The sequence below is a fragment of the Acanthaster planci genome, linkage group LG17, assembly GCF_054643075.1.
Source record: "Acanthaster planci isolate LZ-2023a linkage group LG17, COTS_SCS, whole genome shotgun sequence".
Classification (NCBI taxonomy): Eukaryota; Metazoa; Echinodermata; class Asteroidea; order Valvatida; family Acanthasteridae; genus Acanthaster; species Acanthaster planci.
Window position 1 is genome coordinate 5,747,284 of NC_141793.1, and position 14,901 is coordinate 5,762,184.

Sequence of the window (14,901 nt, forward strand, 5' to 3'; positions counted from 1 at the left end):
ATTTTCTCATTGGAAAAAATATCATATATTTAACGTCTAAAGACAAAAGAGTTAGAACTCTTTAAAGGGGTGAGTCTCTCATCAATCCATTCAAAAAGAGTGAAAGTCGCCCAAAAAGGGGGATAGTGTATTTTGGGAGCCCTGTTCCTGTAAGAGAGCGGAGAATTACATTGTATTTAATGGACCCACCACGGTAGATAACGATGGCGTAATGTTGAATAAGACGCATGGATAATTTTTTTGTAAAGAGGAGCAGGTTCAGATTATCGAGAGCATACATGGCGTAAAAATTGTCAGTGTTAATGTCTTTTGTGACGATCCGGTAGGTAATTCATATGATTCGTTTGGTTTACACAAAAACAGGCATGTTACCCTTGGGTTTGAATCACCTCGGCGTCGGTCTTCCAGTGGGGCTGGAGATGGGGAAAATGAAGACGAGAGTTAGATCTGGAAACTGCTGCACTCATACCGACACTGAGTAAGCCATCAGTGATAATATATTTATTTATATTTGTTCTGGAAAAACAATCAGCATAACAAGTCAAAAAAACATCAAATACAGATATGGCGACAGGTCCATGGATTGCCCAAAGCGAAATGAATCATTATGAGCAGTTCAGGTGTGTATAAATTGGGTAAATGGGGAATGGGGAACGCCCATGAGTATTATGAAGGACTATCCATAAAATAACATTTCAAGTACATTTAAACCAAGGGATAGTATAATAGAGGTGATAAGGGATCACAGATTATCTGTTTAATTCATAAACAATAAGATTCAGTATATTCAGATGCTTTCTTTTACTTTCTTTTGAATTTAATTTATTTTGTGCTTTTTAACTTGAAACTAAACTTAAAATCTAAATCACGTCTGCCTACCAAATTTGTGATCTTTCTAAAGACTGTTTGCTTTTAATTTAAATATAAGATCTGCTCATCTTTGATACTCCTTAGCCAATATCAGCAATGAGAGGTTGCGCCATGATCAGGAAAGACACGTGCAGACGGTGTGGCCTGAGAGCAGTTTTATGGTCGAGTCCATCCCAGATCGGGGCTGCAGGTCATCCAGTCTTATAGTCTGTCCCAAGTCACTTTTCATTGTTGACACGGCCAGAATTGCTGAATTTTTCAGGAGTTGTAATAAGAAGTTAACTTGCTGAAATAGCCAGCCTGCCTTTAGTCTTGAGGAACCGAATAAACCTAAGAAGCTGAGAAATGCAAAAGGGCGATGCCAAACTTAAAAAGTAGACAGAGAGTCGCACGCAGATGGCTGAAGAACGCAGCAAATGTGTACAGTGACATAGCTTTTAAAGATCTAGACCGAGGACACACTTATTAGTGTGGCTGACTTCATCACGCCGGAGTGCAACTGCACAGCTCTGAAAAAGATTGCTGGAAAGGGGAGGAGTTTTTGCAAGCGACAAAACGTACAGCATGGTTTCTGATATGACCCTTAGGACCCGAGGTGTGGAACCTGGCCAGGGAAATAAGGAAAATATTCTGAGGACCGCAATGCAAGCTAAGTACATGAAACAAAAATGGAAAATTTTTCTATTGATTCCAGTATATTAATGTACACCTGTCGGCATCAGAAGGAAATATATAGGTCGAATGTAATAGCGACTAAATAATGAAAGGTATTATATTTTATTCATTTCGATTTTAAGGATAAAACAAATAAACAAGGCATAACGATACACAGGCAGATGGGTAAACAGTTTGTTGGACAGTCTGAAGCACGGATGGGGGACAGTGTGGTAGACGGCTGGTTGTGACGGTTAGTTATTCGGTCAAGTCGGCGGTTGGGTTGCCAGTAAGATGGCAAGTTGTGTTGATGTTTGGGTTAATGGTTGGCTGGCCGGTTAGGTTGGACGCTGGTTAGACGTTTGAGTGGACAGTTGTTGGGCAGTTCAGTGGGCAGTTAGGTTGACAGTTAAGATGAATCTTGGTTCATACACACAACTGTTCAACCAACCGTCATTTGGACTTTCTGTTAAACTGTGGTGGACCACTGGGTTAATGTTTGATTAAAGGTTGAGTGAACGGCTGTGTGGACGGTTCAGTGGTCGGTTGGGTGGATGGTTATTTGGACAGTTAGTTGGACGACCCAACATTTGGGTGGACAGTTATTGGACAGTTTGATTGACAATTGGTATGAACCTTGGTGTAATAAATAGTACCAACTTCCATCCAAACATCCAGCTGTAATGGTTAGTTGTACGCTTAAATGGATGGTTGGTCTGATGGTTAACTGGATAGTTTGATGACCGTTAGTTGGGTGGTTGGGCGAACGGACTTTGGGCGGTTGGGTAAAGGTTTGGATGGACAATACAGAGAACAGTTGCCGTAAACCTTGGTTTAACCAATGGTTTCAACAGTTCATCTTATTGTCCAACCAACCGCGTAAAGCCGTCCACCCTAATCCCCACCCAGCCCTCATTCAGACTCTCAACAAAATTTAAACATAACTAATTAACAGTTGGGTTGAACGGTGGGCATACAAATGTTAGACGTTTGGGTGGACGTTGCTGGACAATATTGTCGAAGATTGGTTTCAACGGTTGGCCGGTTGTGTGAAAAGATGGTTGGAAGGTCAAAAGAACAGTTTGCTGGACAGTTTAGTCTCAGTCTGAAGAACGGCTGGGTGGACAGATTGACGGTCTGAAGAAGTTTGTGTCTACAGTGATGTGGACGGTTGGTTGAAACGGATGGTTCACAGTCGGATAAACAGTGTGGCAAAGGGTTTTGTTGATAGCGTGGTGGAAATTGCGAACTTGACAGTTGGATTGATGATTGGACAGTGGGCTTGATTACTGAGTGGCTGTTTGTTGGACTGTTCGGTGGATGGTTGGGTTGACAGGTGCGACGAACGTTGGTTCGTCCAACCCACTGTCCACTCGTTAATCTGCCGTCAAACCAACTGTCGTTAAATGAACTGTTGAGCGATTGGCTTATTAAACGGTTCGAGGGTAGTTGGCTGGACACTTGGATGTCGACAGTTAGTTGAACGGTTGGTGAAACTTTTCGTGGACAGCTGGATAGCTGGGTGGATGTTTGGGCGGATGGTCGAGACGGTTGATAGGACCTCGGTGATGTTTGTGTGGACGGTTGTTGGACAGTTCAGTAGATAGTTCGGTTGACAGGTGCGATGAACCTTGCTTCATCACCAGCCCACTGTTTGACTCCACGATTCTTCGACGGTTGGGTTAAAATTGGGATGAGCCTTGGTGCAATAAAAGGGGACAACCACCATGCAAATGTCCAACTGTGACACTTGGTTGTTTGGTTACATGGATGGTTGGTTAGACGTCATGATGGACAGTTGGGTTAACATTCGTGATGAACCTTGGTTTAATAGGCAGTTGCAACTGTCCATCTAATGTCTGCCCCAATGCCCACCCAATCTGATTCAGACTGTCTAACATTTCCAAAGAACCGTCCTTTGGACTGTTGAGCAGATCCTTGGACGGCTGGCTGGACAGTTGGTAATTAGACGTATGGATAGACAGTGCTGGACAGTTTGGCGGACAGTTGGTTCCACGGTTAGCCAGTGGTGTGAGAAGTCGGCATAAAATTCCAAAACAGCGTGTTGGACAGTTTGGGGGCGGTCTAAAAGACTGCTGGGTGGAAAGTAGGTGGACGGTTATTGTAACAGATATTTAGACGGTGACATAGCCGGTCGGAGTGGATTACGTGGACAACTTGGTGGATTGTTGGGTGGACCATTGTCTGGTCAGTCGGCTGGATGTTTAAGTGGGCATTTAACTGGACATTGCGGTGGATGGACAGTTGCAATGAATCTTGGTCTGTCCAACCCACTATCCTCTGCCAAAGACCGTCCAACCAACTGTAGGTATGTGGAGAGGTGAGTTGTAGGTTGGTTAAACGATTGGATGGGTGTTTGGCGAGACGTTAAGTGTCGACGGTTAGTTTCATTTCGTTGAGAGTTCATCACTGGGTAGCTATGTGGCTGTTTGGCATATTGATGAGTTGACTGTAAAACGGTTAGTAAGACGCGGACGGTTGAGTGGACATTTGGGTATAACCTTGCTGCATCGACCTGCTGTCCACCCAACCGTCATACAGACCTTCCAACCGACAGCTGGCACATGGACAATGAGATTCCGGTTAGATATACGGCTAGGTGAATAGTTGGGTTGACGGCTTGTTGGACGGTTGGGTTGACAGTTTGGAAAAACCTTAATAAGTCCACACCTCTGTGTATAATGTACACTCAATAGTCATTCAAACTGTCCATGAAACTGTTGGTAGGTGGACTACATGTATTGAGTTGGTGGTTGACAGTTGGGTTGTTTGTTGGGTGTACGGTCAGGCGAACCAATTGACGGAGTTATAGGTGACCAGTATGGTGAATGGTTTGATAGACGGATAGATGACCTGACTTAGTCCATTAGTTAGACGTTTGAGTGGACAGATCTTGTACAGTTGGGTGAACAAATTATGAGTACTTTGGTTTGATAAACCGTTGGAATCGTCCATCTAACGGTCCACCCTAATACCCACTGAACCGTTATTCAGACCGTCCGACAACATCTCCAAAGAACCGTCGTTTGGAGTGTTGGACAGTTTGGCGACTGGTTGGGTGGACAGTTGGTGAGCTTTTTGGGTGGGCAGTTGCTAGAGAGTTTTTAGACAGTTGTTGGAATGGTTTTACCTGTTGTACGAACAGTTGTTTAACGTTCTAAAACGGTTTCTTGGGCAGTTTGGGGACAGTTTAGCTAGATGGACAAATTTGTTGACCGTCTGAAAGGCCGTTAGAGTGGAAAGTGGGGTGGATGTTTATGGTGACACAGTCACATGGACGATTGAGGATGGGTTTACAGTTAGTCGGACAATTTGGTGCGTTGACCATTCGCTAGATGTTTAAGTGGACAGATACTTCGGTCAAAAGGTGCGTTGACAGTTGCGATGAATTTTAGTTCGTCCAATCCACTGTCTGCCGCCATTAAGACCAAATGCAGGTAAATGAACTGTTGAGTTGTTGCTTGGTTTAACGATTGGATGGGCGGTTGGCAGGACGGTCAGGTGTCGACAGTTAGTCGGACGGTTAGGAAGATTTTTGTGGACAGTTCAGTGGGTTCTAAGTATAAGTGTTTTGGCAGATAGATGGGTTGACTATTACATGATTGGTAAGACGTTTGTGTGGACAGTTGTCGAGGTTCTGTGGACAGTTGGGTGGAGAGTTGGGTATAACCTTACTGCATCGACCCTACTCTCCAACCCCAACCGCCATACAGACCTTCCAACCGACTGTTAGTAGGTGGGCAGTCAGGTTACGGTTAGTTAAACCGTTGGGTCAATAGTTGTGTGGTCGGTTTAGTGGACGGTTGGGTTGACAGTTTGGAAGAACCTTGATTTTTTTCACACCACTGTCCACCCAATACTCACTCGGACTGCCTAGAAAACTGCAGGTAAGTGGACTTTTGGTTGGTGGTTGACGGTTGGGTGGTTGCAGATGGTTTGGTGGACCGTTAGGTGGTGGGCTTGGTGAATGGTTTAGTGGATGGTTAAGCTAGTCTGATTTGTCCGGTTGGTTAGACGTTGAAGTGAATAGATCTTAGACAGTTTTGGCTGGCAGCTGCTTTTCACGTTTGGTCGGTTGTTGGAACAGTTGGTTGGACGGTTTTAGGGCAGTCTGATAAAGTACGGCAGGGTGGACAATTTTTCTGATAGTCTCAAGGACGGTTAGATTGACTGTGAGGTGGAAGTTTGGATATGACGGGTGTTTGTATGGTCCTCCGGTTTGGCAAAGAGGCAGTTTGGTGGATATTTGAGTCGTCAATTCGATTTGATGGTTATTTGGTAAGATTTTGGATTGTTTAATTGGGCAGTTCGGTGGACGGTTAGGTTGACTGTTGCAATGAACCTTAATTGGTTCGTCAATCCAACACACCTGTCTAGCAAACTGCCCAGTAAATGTCCACACAAACTGATTGTCTACATCCGTCTAGTCAACCACTCAACCAACTGTTCCACCTCTTATTGAACTTAAATGTCCACCTACCAACAGTTGGTTGGACGGGCTGAATGACAATGGACAGTTAGTTGATAGACGATACATTACACGTTTATGCGGACAGTTGTTAAAGCTTCAGTGGACAGTTGAATGGAGATTTGGGTATAACCTTACTGCACGATGCATCCGCCCCACTGTGCACCCAACAGTCATGTACAATAAATCACCTGATGGTAGGTGGGAAGTTAGGATCCGGTCGGATAAACAGTATGGACAGTTTGGTACTGAACGAATCGGTTGACATTTGAAAGAACTTTTATTTGTCTACACCACTTTCCATCCAATCGTCATTTAGACTGTCTAACAAACTGTAGATACGTGGACTGTTGGCTTGCTTTTTAACGGTTTGGTACTTTGTTGAGTGGAAGGTTACGTGGAAGATTTGGTGAAGTTAGATAGGTGGCCGGTTTGGTGAGTTGGCCTGACTTGGTCGGTTAGTTAGACGTTTTTAGTGGACAGATCTCGATTAGACAGTTCGGTTTACAATTAAGCTAATCTTTTGTTTGGTAGATGGTTGCAACTGTCCCTCTGACTGTCTACCCTAATGGCCACCCAACCGTCATTTAGATCGTCCAACAACATGTCCAAAGACTTGTCCATTGGGCTATACGTCGGACGGTTGGGAAGACAAGTGGTTACACGTTTGGGTGAACGTTGCTGGAAAGTTTGGTGGAATATTGGTTTTAACGTTTGGCTGGTGGTATGAATAGTTGGTTTAACGCTCAAAAGGAAGGTTTGTTGGACAGTTTCGGGCAGTCTGAAGAAAAGTTGGAGTGGACATATTTTTGACAGTCTGGAGGACATTTGGGTCGACAGTAGGGTGGACGTTTGGATGTGACGGATGGTTGCAAGGTCAGATGGGCAGGCAGTTGGGTAAACGGTTTGGTGGATAGCCGGTTGGATGTTTGTGTGGACATTATGGACGGTTTGGGGGGCAGGTGGGTTGACAGTTGCTGTTAACGTTGGTTTGTCCACCTCGATCACTGCTCATATGTCATTCGGGCTGTTATCTGAATGAAGGTAGGTGGACAGTTGTACTTTTGAGTGGTTAAACGGGTGGGTGGTGGTTGACTGTCGCAGCTAGTACGTTGGACGGTTGCATAGACGTTTTGGTGAAGAGTAAGCTGGCAGTTGATGAATGTTGCTGTCATTAGTCGACAGTCAGACGTTCGATCAGACAGTTGTACACACAGTTGTTGGAGATTTTAATGTACATTTGCGATCAACCTCATTCACCCCACTAATCGTCATTTAGACTGCCCAACAAACTGTAGATATAGAGATGAACTGTTTGAATGGTTGGCTAATGGTTGGGTGGTACGTTGGGTTGACAGTTGGCCGGATGGTTGCATGGGCGTTTTGGTGGACAGCTGGGTGGCCAGTGAGGTGAATAGTTTGGTGGTTAGTCAGGCAGTTCGTTAATAGACGTTTGGGTAGACAGTTCTTGGAAAGTTCACTTGACGGTTGGGTTGAAAAAAGGAATGAATCATGGTTCAATAGACGGCTGCAACTTGTCCATCTGACCGTCCAGCCAACCGTTTAACAACCGTCCATTCTAATGCCCACCCAGTTTGGCCGACAACTGATTTTCACGGTTGGTCGGTTGTCTGAACAGCCTTTTGGTTGGAAGGTCTAAAGAACGGTTTGTTGGACAGGTTGGGGCAATCAAAAGTGCGGCAGGGTGGAGAGATTTTTGACAGTCTCAATGACAGTTGGATGGACAGTGGGCGTTTTGTTATGATTGGTTGTTTGTACGGTCATGCGGTTTGATATAAATGGACTGTTTGGTGATTTTTTGGGATCTCGACGGTTGGATGGACGGTTATTTGGTAAGATTTTGTATTCAGGATTTATTGGACAGTTAATTCGGTTGGCGGTTGCGGTTGACAGTTCATCCAAAGCACTGTCCACTGTGATTCAGACCGTTAAACTCACCCTAGGTGGCCTGTTGAGTTGTATGTTGGTTGATTGGTTGGTTGAGTATACGGATGTAGACGGTTAGTGACACGCCTGTGTGAAAAGCTATACGGACAGTTCAGTTAACGCTTGGTTGACAGTTGTGTTGATGTATGTTGAAAGGTTGGGTGGGTGGAGAAATGGGTGTACAATACCCAGATTTTTTGGAGTAAGCCTGTTTAAGTATTTGGGCCATTGTTAGAAGGAACTGGTATATTTAAACTTCCAGTCTTTCTGTCATTTATGGCATCTTCAGATTCTTTCTATACTAAAACTTCACTTCACCTGTAAATATGTCTCTGAAACAGTTAAAAGTCCTTGTTCATTCTGTCTTCAAGATTTATTTCATTTTCTACAGCATAATAATTACACACGATAATACAACATATAATAAATACATAAATATGATTGAAAGATACTACAATACACTTTAGAAAGGATGCTGTAGAGGGGTACCCAATGAAAGCAATGCTTGTAAATTTGGGCCCCGTTTGTAACATTACTTATTAAATTACACACAAAAAAGAAGGAATTAGGGTTTGGCTCATCGAGGTAATCAGTAAATAAAGTCCCAGAAGAGGGAATATGTTTAGCCAGATTGGGACCTATGTTTACAAAATAATTGTTGAAATGGTTAGCGATTTGATCCTGATCCCTGATCATCTTCCATTCATGTGTAATACTAGAGACAATCGCAGTAGATAATTTTTTATTTAAGACAAAGTTAATAATCTTCCATGTATTGCGAATATTATATTTTTCCTTGTCAAATTGACGAGTGTAATATTGGCGCTTGGATGTTCGCAAAAAGTCAGTTAAAATATATTTGTACTTAGTATATTCCCATTTATGTGATGCAGTGGGATGAGCCAAATACTGCCGGTATAGTCTATTTTTTCTATAATGGACTTGAGCAGCGAGTGAGTTAACGGGGAGTGCATGTGGTTTGGATTTAGATCTATGCTTATAATTGTGAGAAACAAGTGGGATAGTATCATCTAATTTATTGTTAAATTTATCCATAAATTCATTAAATGCCAAGTCTGGATTGTTCCTAACAAAAACACTTGTCCAGTCGGTAGACAGAAGCTCATCCTAGAACCCATGGAGATTATCGGGAGTAAAATTCCGAGTTGCAGCACAAGTATCTTGAAAATTGGAAGAAGCGTTGGATATACCACATTGCATTAGTGTAAATATAGGCAGGGGATCAGATATATCACTAATTGTTATACCTGATTTTGGTGAGGGTAAAACATTTGTTAAAAATTATCAGTAAGTGTGGCAGAAGTATCGATTATTCTAGTGGGCTTATTAATTAAGGTAAGAAAGGAATATGAAGGAAAAATATCAAAGAAATCCTGGGAGCAAGGGTTGTCATGATTAAGCAAATTGATATTAAAATCACCTGCAATAAAGCAATCTTTCCTATCTGGAGTCATTTGTATGGTAAGGTTGTGAAAGGCAGGCATGGAGTCATTGTGATTAACTCTGGGAGACTTGTACATGACACCAGCAATAATATTTTTTTATTTAAGCACGTTAATTTCAATAACTAAAGACTCAAGATAATAATTGGAACACGTAAGATCGTTCCGCAGTTCAAAGGCCAGGTTACGGGAGATGTAAAGTGCAACCCCTCCTCCTGTTCTGTCTAATCTGTTGTTGACGATGAGTTCATAACCAGGTGTTAAAAAGTAATCATCTGGAGTACTTTGGAGCCAAGTTTTGGAGAGAGCAATAACTGAAAATTTATAAACAAGAGACTGCAGTAAATACTTCAGCTGGTCAAAATTTTTCGGAAGACTCCGGATATTGAGATGAAGAAATGACAAACCGTCACAGCAACATTTTTTGGAAACCGATCCACTGAGTAATATTGTGAATTGCCAGGAGAATGAAAGGGATTATTAAGATCCATACTATAAAAATTAGATCTTCTAACGTGATCATTACTAAAGCTAGAACCATCACCAATGCTTTCTGAATCAGAAAGATTGATGTTACTTTCATTTATAACACTACGAACCTCGGAATCATTTAGCGAGATAAATGGGAATATGTTAGCAATGCACGCATGGCAAAACCAAGGATTATCATCACTACTAAGATTACTGTACTCAGCTAAAGAAAGGGAAGTACATTTGAGATGGATCCAGTTATTACAAATATTCTCTTAACTGGCTGTTTGCAAGATATACCTGGGAATTTAACAGGCGTGAAAGCAGACTAGACAAGGACAAAAGACAATTGAGATATACTTCAGATAAATACAAAACAAAAATACAAAATATTAAGTACAAGTTGAATTAGGTTACGAGGTAGCAATAACTTGAAAAATCGATTTGATGGGACAATGTATTTTCTATACACCAAAATTCACAGAGAGGTATGATTGATGAGAAATTATCCAGAACGGCTAGGTCACGTGATGTCAAGGGTGGCTACCACAAACATGTGGGCATTAAGCCTTACAATGTTTACAGATGATTGAAATTTAATAAAAGTTATCTGGAAAAAAAAGATCCATTTTTGCCTTTTTGTCGTGTTTATCGAGCTGTAATTATGCGTGAGATGAGAAATTGCAGTAAGTTTGAAGCATTTAGTAATTTTTCTAAGCACTAATTGTTTAGGAGTTTTAATTGCTATTGGGGAACGTATGCTGGGCCTCCACATTTCCACGGTCAGGCGAGTTTATGAATCCCGTCCCCCGCTCCGAATTAAAGATCTGTTCACAAGGATGCAGTAAATGCACGTAGTCAGTAAATGGGACGGTCTGGATCCGGACAAATCGAAAGATCGTAACGTAACATTATTTTCTTTTATCGATAAACTTAATGCCACTTCGGAAAGGAAAGGGTGCGACGCACAGCGCCCTCTTGCGAAGTGTTTAGCGGAAGTCCATCCAATGCACTCACACCTGTCTCACTGAAGACATTCCTCACATGTTTTCTCTTGCGAAAATTGCGTTCAGTTCCAACTTCTGAACTTACTTAGGTAGGTACACGAACAAGAGCTGGGGTGCAGAAAGTCTCTGATAGGCCTAATTGGGCCAGCCACAATTTTAGTGTTAGGCCCCAGGCCATGTGATGTACATATAAAGGATTAGGCCTACATGATGTTTAACCATAGATAGAGCTCCTTGTTTATAGCTCCATGGTACATATATAACTTAGGGCTCGTACACGTACAGTGTACATGTACGTTATCGATGTCACTGCTATTAACAAAGTCAAGAAAGTGGCAAAGCCACTTTAGCGCATAACACTAATACAGTCAGCTGGCCTGATCTGACATTGGCGTACATGTAGCCTCTACACCATGTTACACAGCAGGGGATCAGGTCAACTCGGACCAAAACCAACTCGGACTATGCCAACTTGGACCCGATACTAACTCGGACCCATGACCAACTCGGACCCAGCCCGAGTCACATTGGACCCACTGAGCCTTATACTATTTTATTATTTGGCAACTTTGTGATAATAAATGAAACACGCAAAGCCTGACAGCCACAATATTCTTGCATCTGTAGATATGTTCCAGTTGTAACCAAGACGATTTCTGCCCACTTCGGTTCTTTTAAGCAGTAAACTACTCTAGATAATCATTTAGGCCTACATGTAAAACTTTAATCAAACTCTAATAATTCCCGTTTCTAAAAATCTTGGGTTTACGTTTCCACTGAAAAGTTGCAGTGTAAGTGATAATAATTTATCACAATTTAACAACGTTTAATTTTGTGTCATAAAGATTTTTATAACTCATGGATCATGTCAGGAATCATAACAACAAAAAAGACCAGTCATACTTAAGGAGGGCCTGACATTTCGATCCTAGCAGACTCTTTCTGAAAGGCAAAATGACAAGTAGACAGGACAAACAAGCAAGCAGGGAATCAACCAAGCATGGATGAATGCAAGAGGACTCAAGGAAAGGTCAAGAAAGCTGCAGGCTGGATAAAGGGGCAAGGGACTGCATGAAAGGCATGGTTGAATAACAAAGGGATGTAAAGTGGGAAGAGATCAAAGAAAAAGACAATGGAACAAACTGGACTCAAAGGGGGGGTATAATCTGCAGACAAAAGAGAGGGACAGAAAAGAGTGCTAATTAGTAGTTTCCCTCTTGGATGCTCAGACCGTGGGGTTGTATGGTGCGCAGGCGTTTGATCCAAAGCTTCTCCCTGTTGCAGAGAACAGCATCTTTATGGTGCCCAAGTGATTCTGTGCCCTGTAAGATCATGTCAGACATAGAATGGTTAGGAAGGTTGAAGTGGTGGCCCACAGGGGTATCTAGTCGTTTGGTGTTGACCGTACATCTGCGGCCATCGAAACACTTCTTGAGAGTGTTCTTAGTCTCTCCTATGTAAAAAAGACCTGCAGTAAGACGTACATAACATGATAATAAACTTGCAAGCTAATCTAACACTGTGTTTTGAAAATACTAGACATGAATTGTAAATACCTGAAAATCTACTCCCAGAAAAAACTCATGAACTTTGGTCAGTTGGTGACCAGATTAAAGAACTCTGACCCAGTTTTCAAATAGTGTTTCAGACACTCACTCTTTGCATTTCATTTTATTGCAACAGGCAAACAGTCTGCCCAAAGAAAAAAATAAATTAACTGAAGATTGGTGAAGTAAACCTCATTGTAGTCTCTTCTTGTATGGGCTGTCGTGCTTCGTGTGTTGGCCAGCCCAAGACTAAGATGTCAACCACAGTCAGCCAGTTTGCCAAGGAGGTCATTCACTTCAGTTCACAGTATGGCACAGACGGCAGCGTGTCTTACGTGGTGCCGAACCTGGCCGGGCCCAGCACCATCTACCCGAGTTACGGCGACATGACAGCAGCCTGCGTGTTTGTGAGTGTGGCTGGGATCCAGCTGGGGCCAATTTTGTAGAGCCGCCTAGTACCAGTGTCTGGAAAATGCAGACTAAGCATAAAGGTCACCGGCCAAAGGGTCAACATGTTGTGGCTGCTTGTAAGCATGGCGGTATAAAAACTAGAGCACTGACTCGTGTACAAAATGGTGCCTGCTGGGCACATCCATGTGTGTGAACAAACCTATGGAGAACTCCAAATGTTGTACGGCCTTTGTATGGCTGTTTGCATATCTGCATAGTATTCTAAAATGATACCTCAACGAAGCCAATACGCAAACAACCTGAACACACAATCAGTAAATGAGCATTGTATTTTGCTCTGCACTAAAAACGTAAATGCGTGCACGTATGCGCTTCAAATGAAATTTGCCTTGACCATTTTTAAATTTTATCGGTACCGAATGTGCATGACACCCACTACTCCAGGGCCTTTAATTTACTTAACGCCGACTGAATTAATTACGACTTTTTAATTTAGCTGTACTTATTCATTGAAAGACAGCCATCGAAAGACATGCATACGAAATTGGATGACCTTACTTGAATGTTAGGGAAACATTTCGCTTAAAATGATCAGCTATTGATGTAAATAAATATGCTTTTGCCTTGTCCTTGTGCGTTTTATTCAAAAGACGCACAGATGTTCGCCTATGTTGTACTTGCGCATTGCATTGAGAATACAATATTCATTCTATCTGATTTTGAATGTTCTACAAGTACGTACATGGACTCAAAATGTCTGGACGGTGTCAAATTTTCTTCACACAGAGAATGAGAGGTTAGCGCTCTAGTTCTTGTATAGCTCTGTGCTTATAAGCCAACTTTTGCTAAGCACTGAAAGTTCCTGGTGCGACAGACAGCTCTAAGTAATTGGACCCTGGCACTTTCAATATTCGTGGAGCATTTCTAATAGTTACATGGTGGTCATCGAAGGAAGACTGGGGTTGTCATGATAAAGACATGTATGTCATGGTCAGCACTTACATTGTACTTGGCTTTCTTCTAAGCCACACATCCTGGCACCCTCCTATTGTGACCACCATTTGATAGCCTCTGCTGTCAAATCACAAGATGAGTCGCAAATTGGCCGTAACCTTTGCTCTGTACACCTGTGTAATGTTAAGCCACCAAGATGTACAAATTCCCTTCTTGCTGAGGTCTTTCTTTGGAGGATACCTTACCTTTAATATCAGCAAAGGCTCCAGATGGAGTGAATTTGAGAGGTTTGCGAGTATCATTCGCATTTACACGTATCAAAGGATTAGCTTAGCATTCCTTGGAGTGGGCTGCTGACCTCCACTGTTGTAGTGTTTCCTACAGCAAAGTATGGGCAGTCAAAGCAAAATGGAGGATATAACCCAGCAAGGGTTAGTAAATCTTGAAACTTTGCGTGGCAGTGGCATCCACTAGTGTAGGTCTGCCTTAGCACCATGATAGTGTCTGTAGTGGCTCATTGCTTACATCACGCTGGCTCATTATTTCTCATTATTTCTGACAGAGGACGTATGGACCGTGGTGGGAGTCTGTCCCTTCCAGCCAGCCCCCAATCGGCCGAAATGGCAAGAAACCATTCCTTGGTCAAGACTTTGTGGGTAAGGCAGAGTACATGTAGGAACAAGGGTCAGGAAGTGTTTGCAAAACTCACAAAGCCTTGGATATGTTTAACTTGGAGTACTACGTTTTGGGGGGGGTAGGCGCATACCGATACCTTCTCTCCATCAGGATGGCGAAGGAATACTATCGTTCCCCATGAGGGAATTTTGATGGCTAAACTCTTGTAACTACCACAGGAGCAGCCACTTGTAGGTGGAATTGTGGACATTTTACTTGTTTAAGAATATCATTTAATATCCAAACCACTTCTTGGCAACGGGTGTTCTAAGTAGTAAATATGCAGAGCAGACTTGTTGCAAACAAGTACAGACACTTTAATGCCATTTCAGTTGGGCATCCGAACGGTCTCCTCCTTCCCTCAAAACAATAAATAAGTGGCTTGAACAAATCGTCTTAATTTGTTTGTTCAT

The 14,901-nt window shown here is 42.5% G+C and overlaps 1 protein-coding gene across 13 annotated transcripts in view; it reads left to right on the top strand.

The window, feature by feature from the left end:
- The window catches only part of fbxl4 (F-box and leucine rich repeat protein 4), a 70,148-nt gene that overhangs the window by 16,681 nt on the left and 38,566 nt on the right, over positions 1-14,901 (top strand). For 9 of the 13 annotated variants that reach the window (XM_087147909.1, XM_087147910.1, XM_087147907.1 and 6 more), the window contains 3 exons: positions 364-478; positions 955-12,855; positions 14,376-14,469. In XM_087147909.1, the coding sequence (XP_087004035.1) occupies positions 12,661-12,855; positions 14,376-14,469 (289 nt within the window). In that variant the 5' untranslated portion in view covers positions 364-478; positions 955-12,660. The remainder of the gene's footprint in view (positions 1-363; positions 479-954; positions 12,856-14,375; positions 14,470-14,901) is intronic. The other 4 variants (XM_087147902.1, XM_087147901.1, XR_015428149.1 and 1 more) reach the window with 4 other exon arrangements.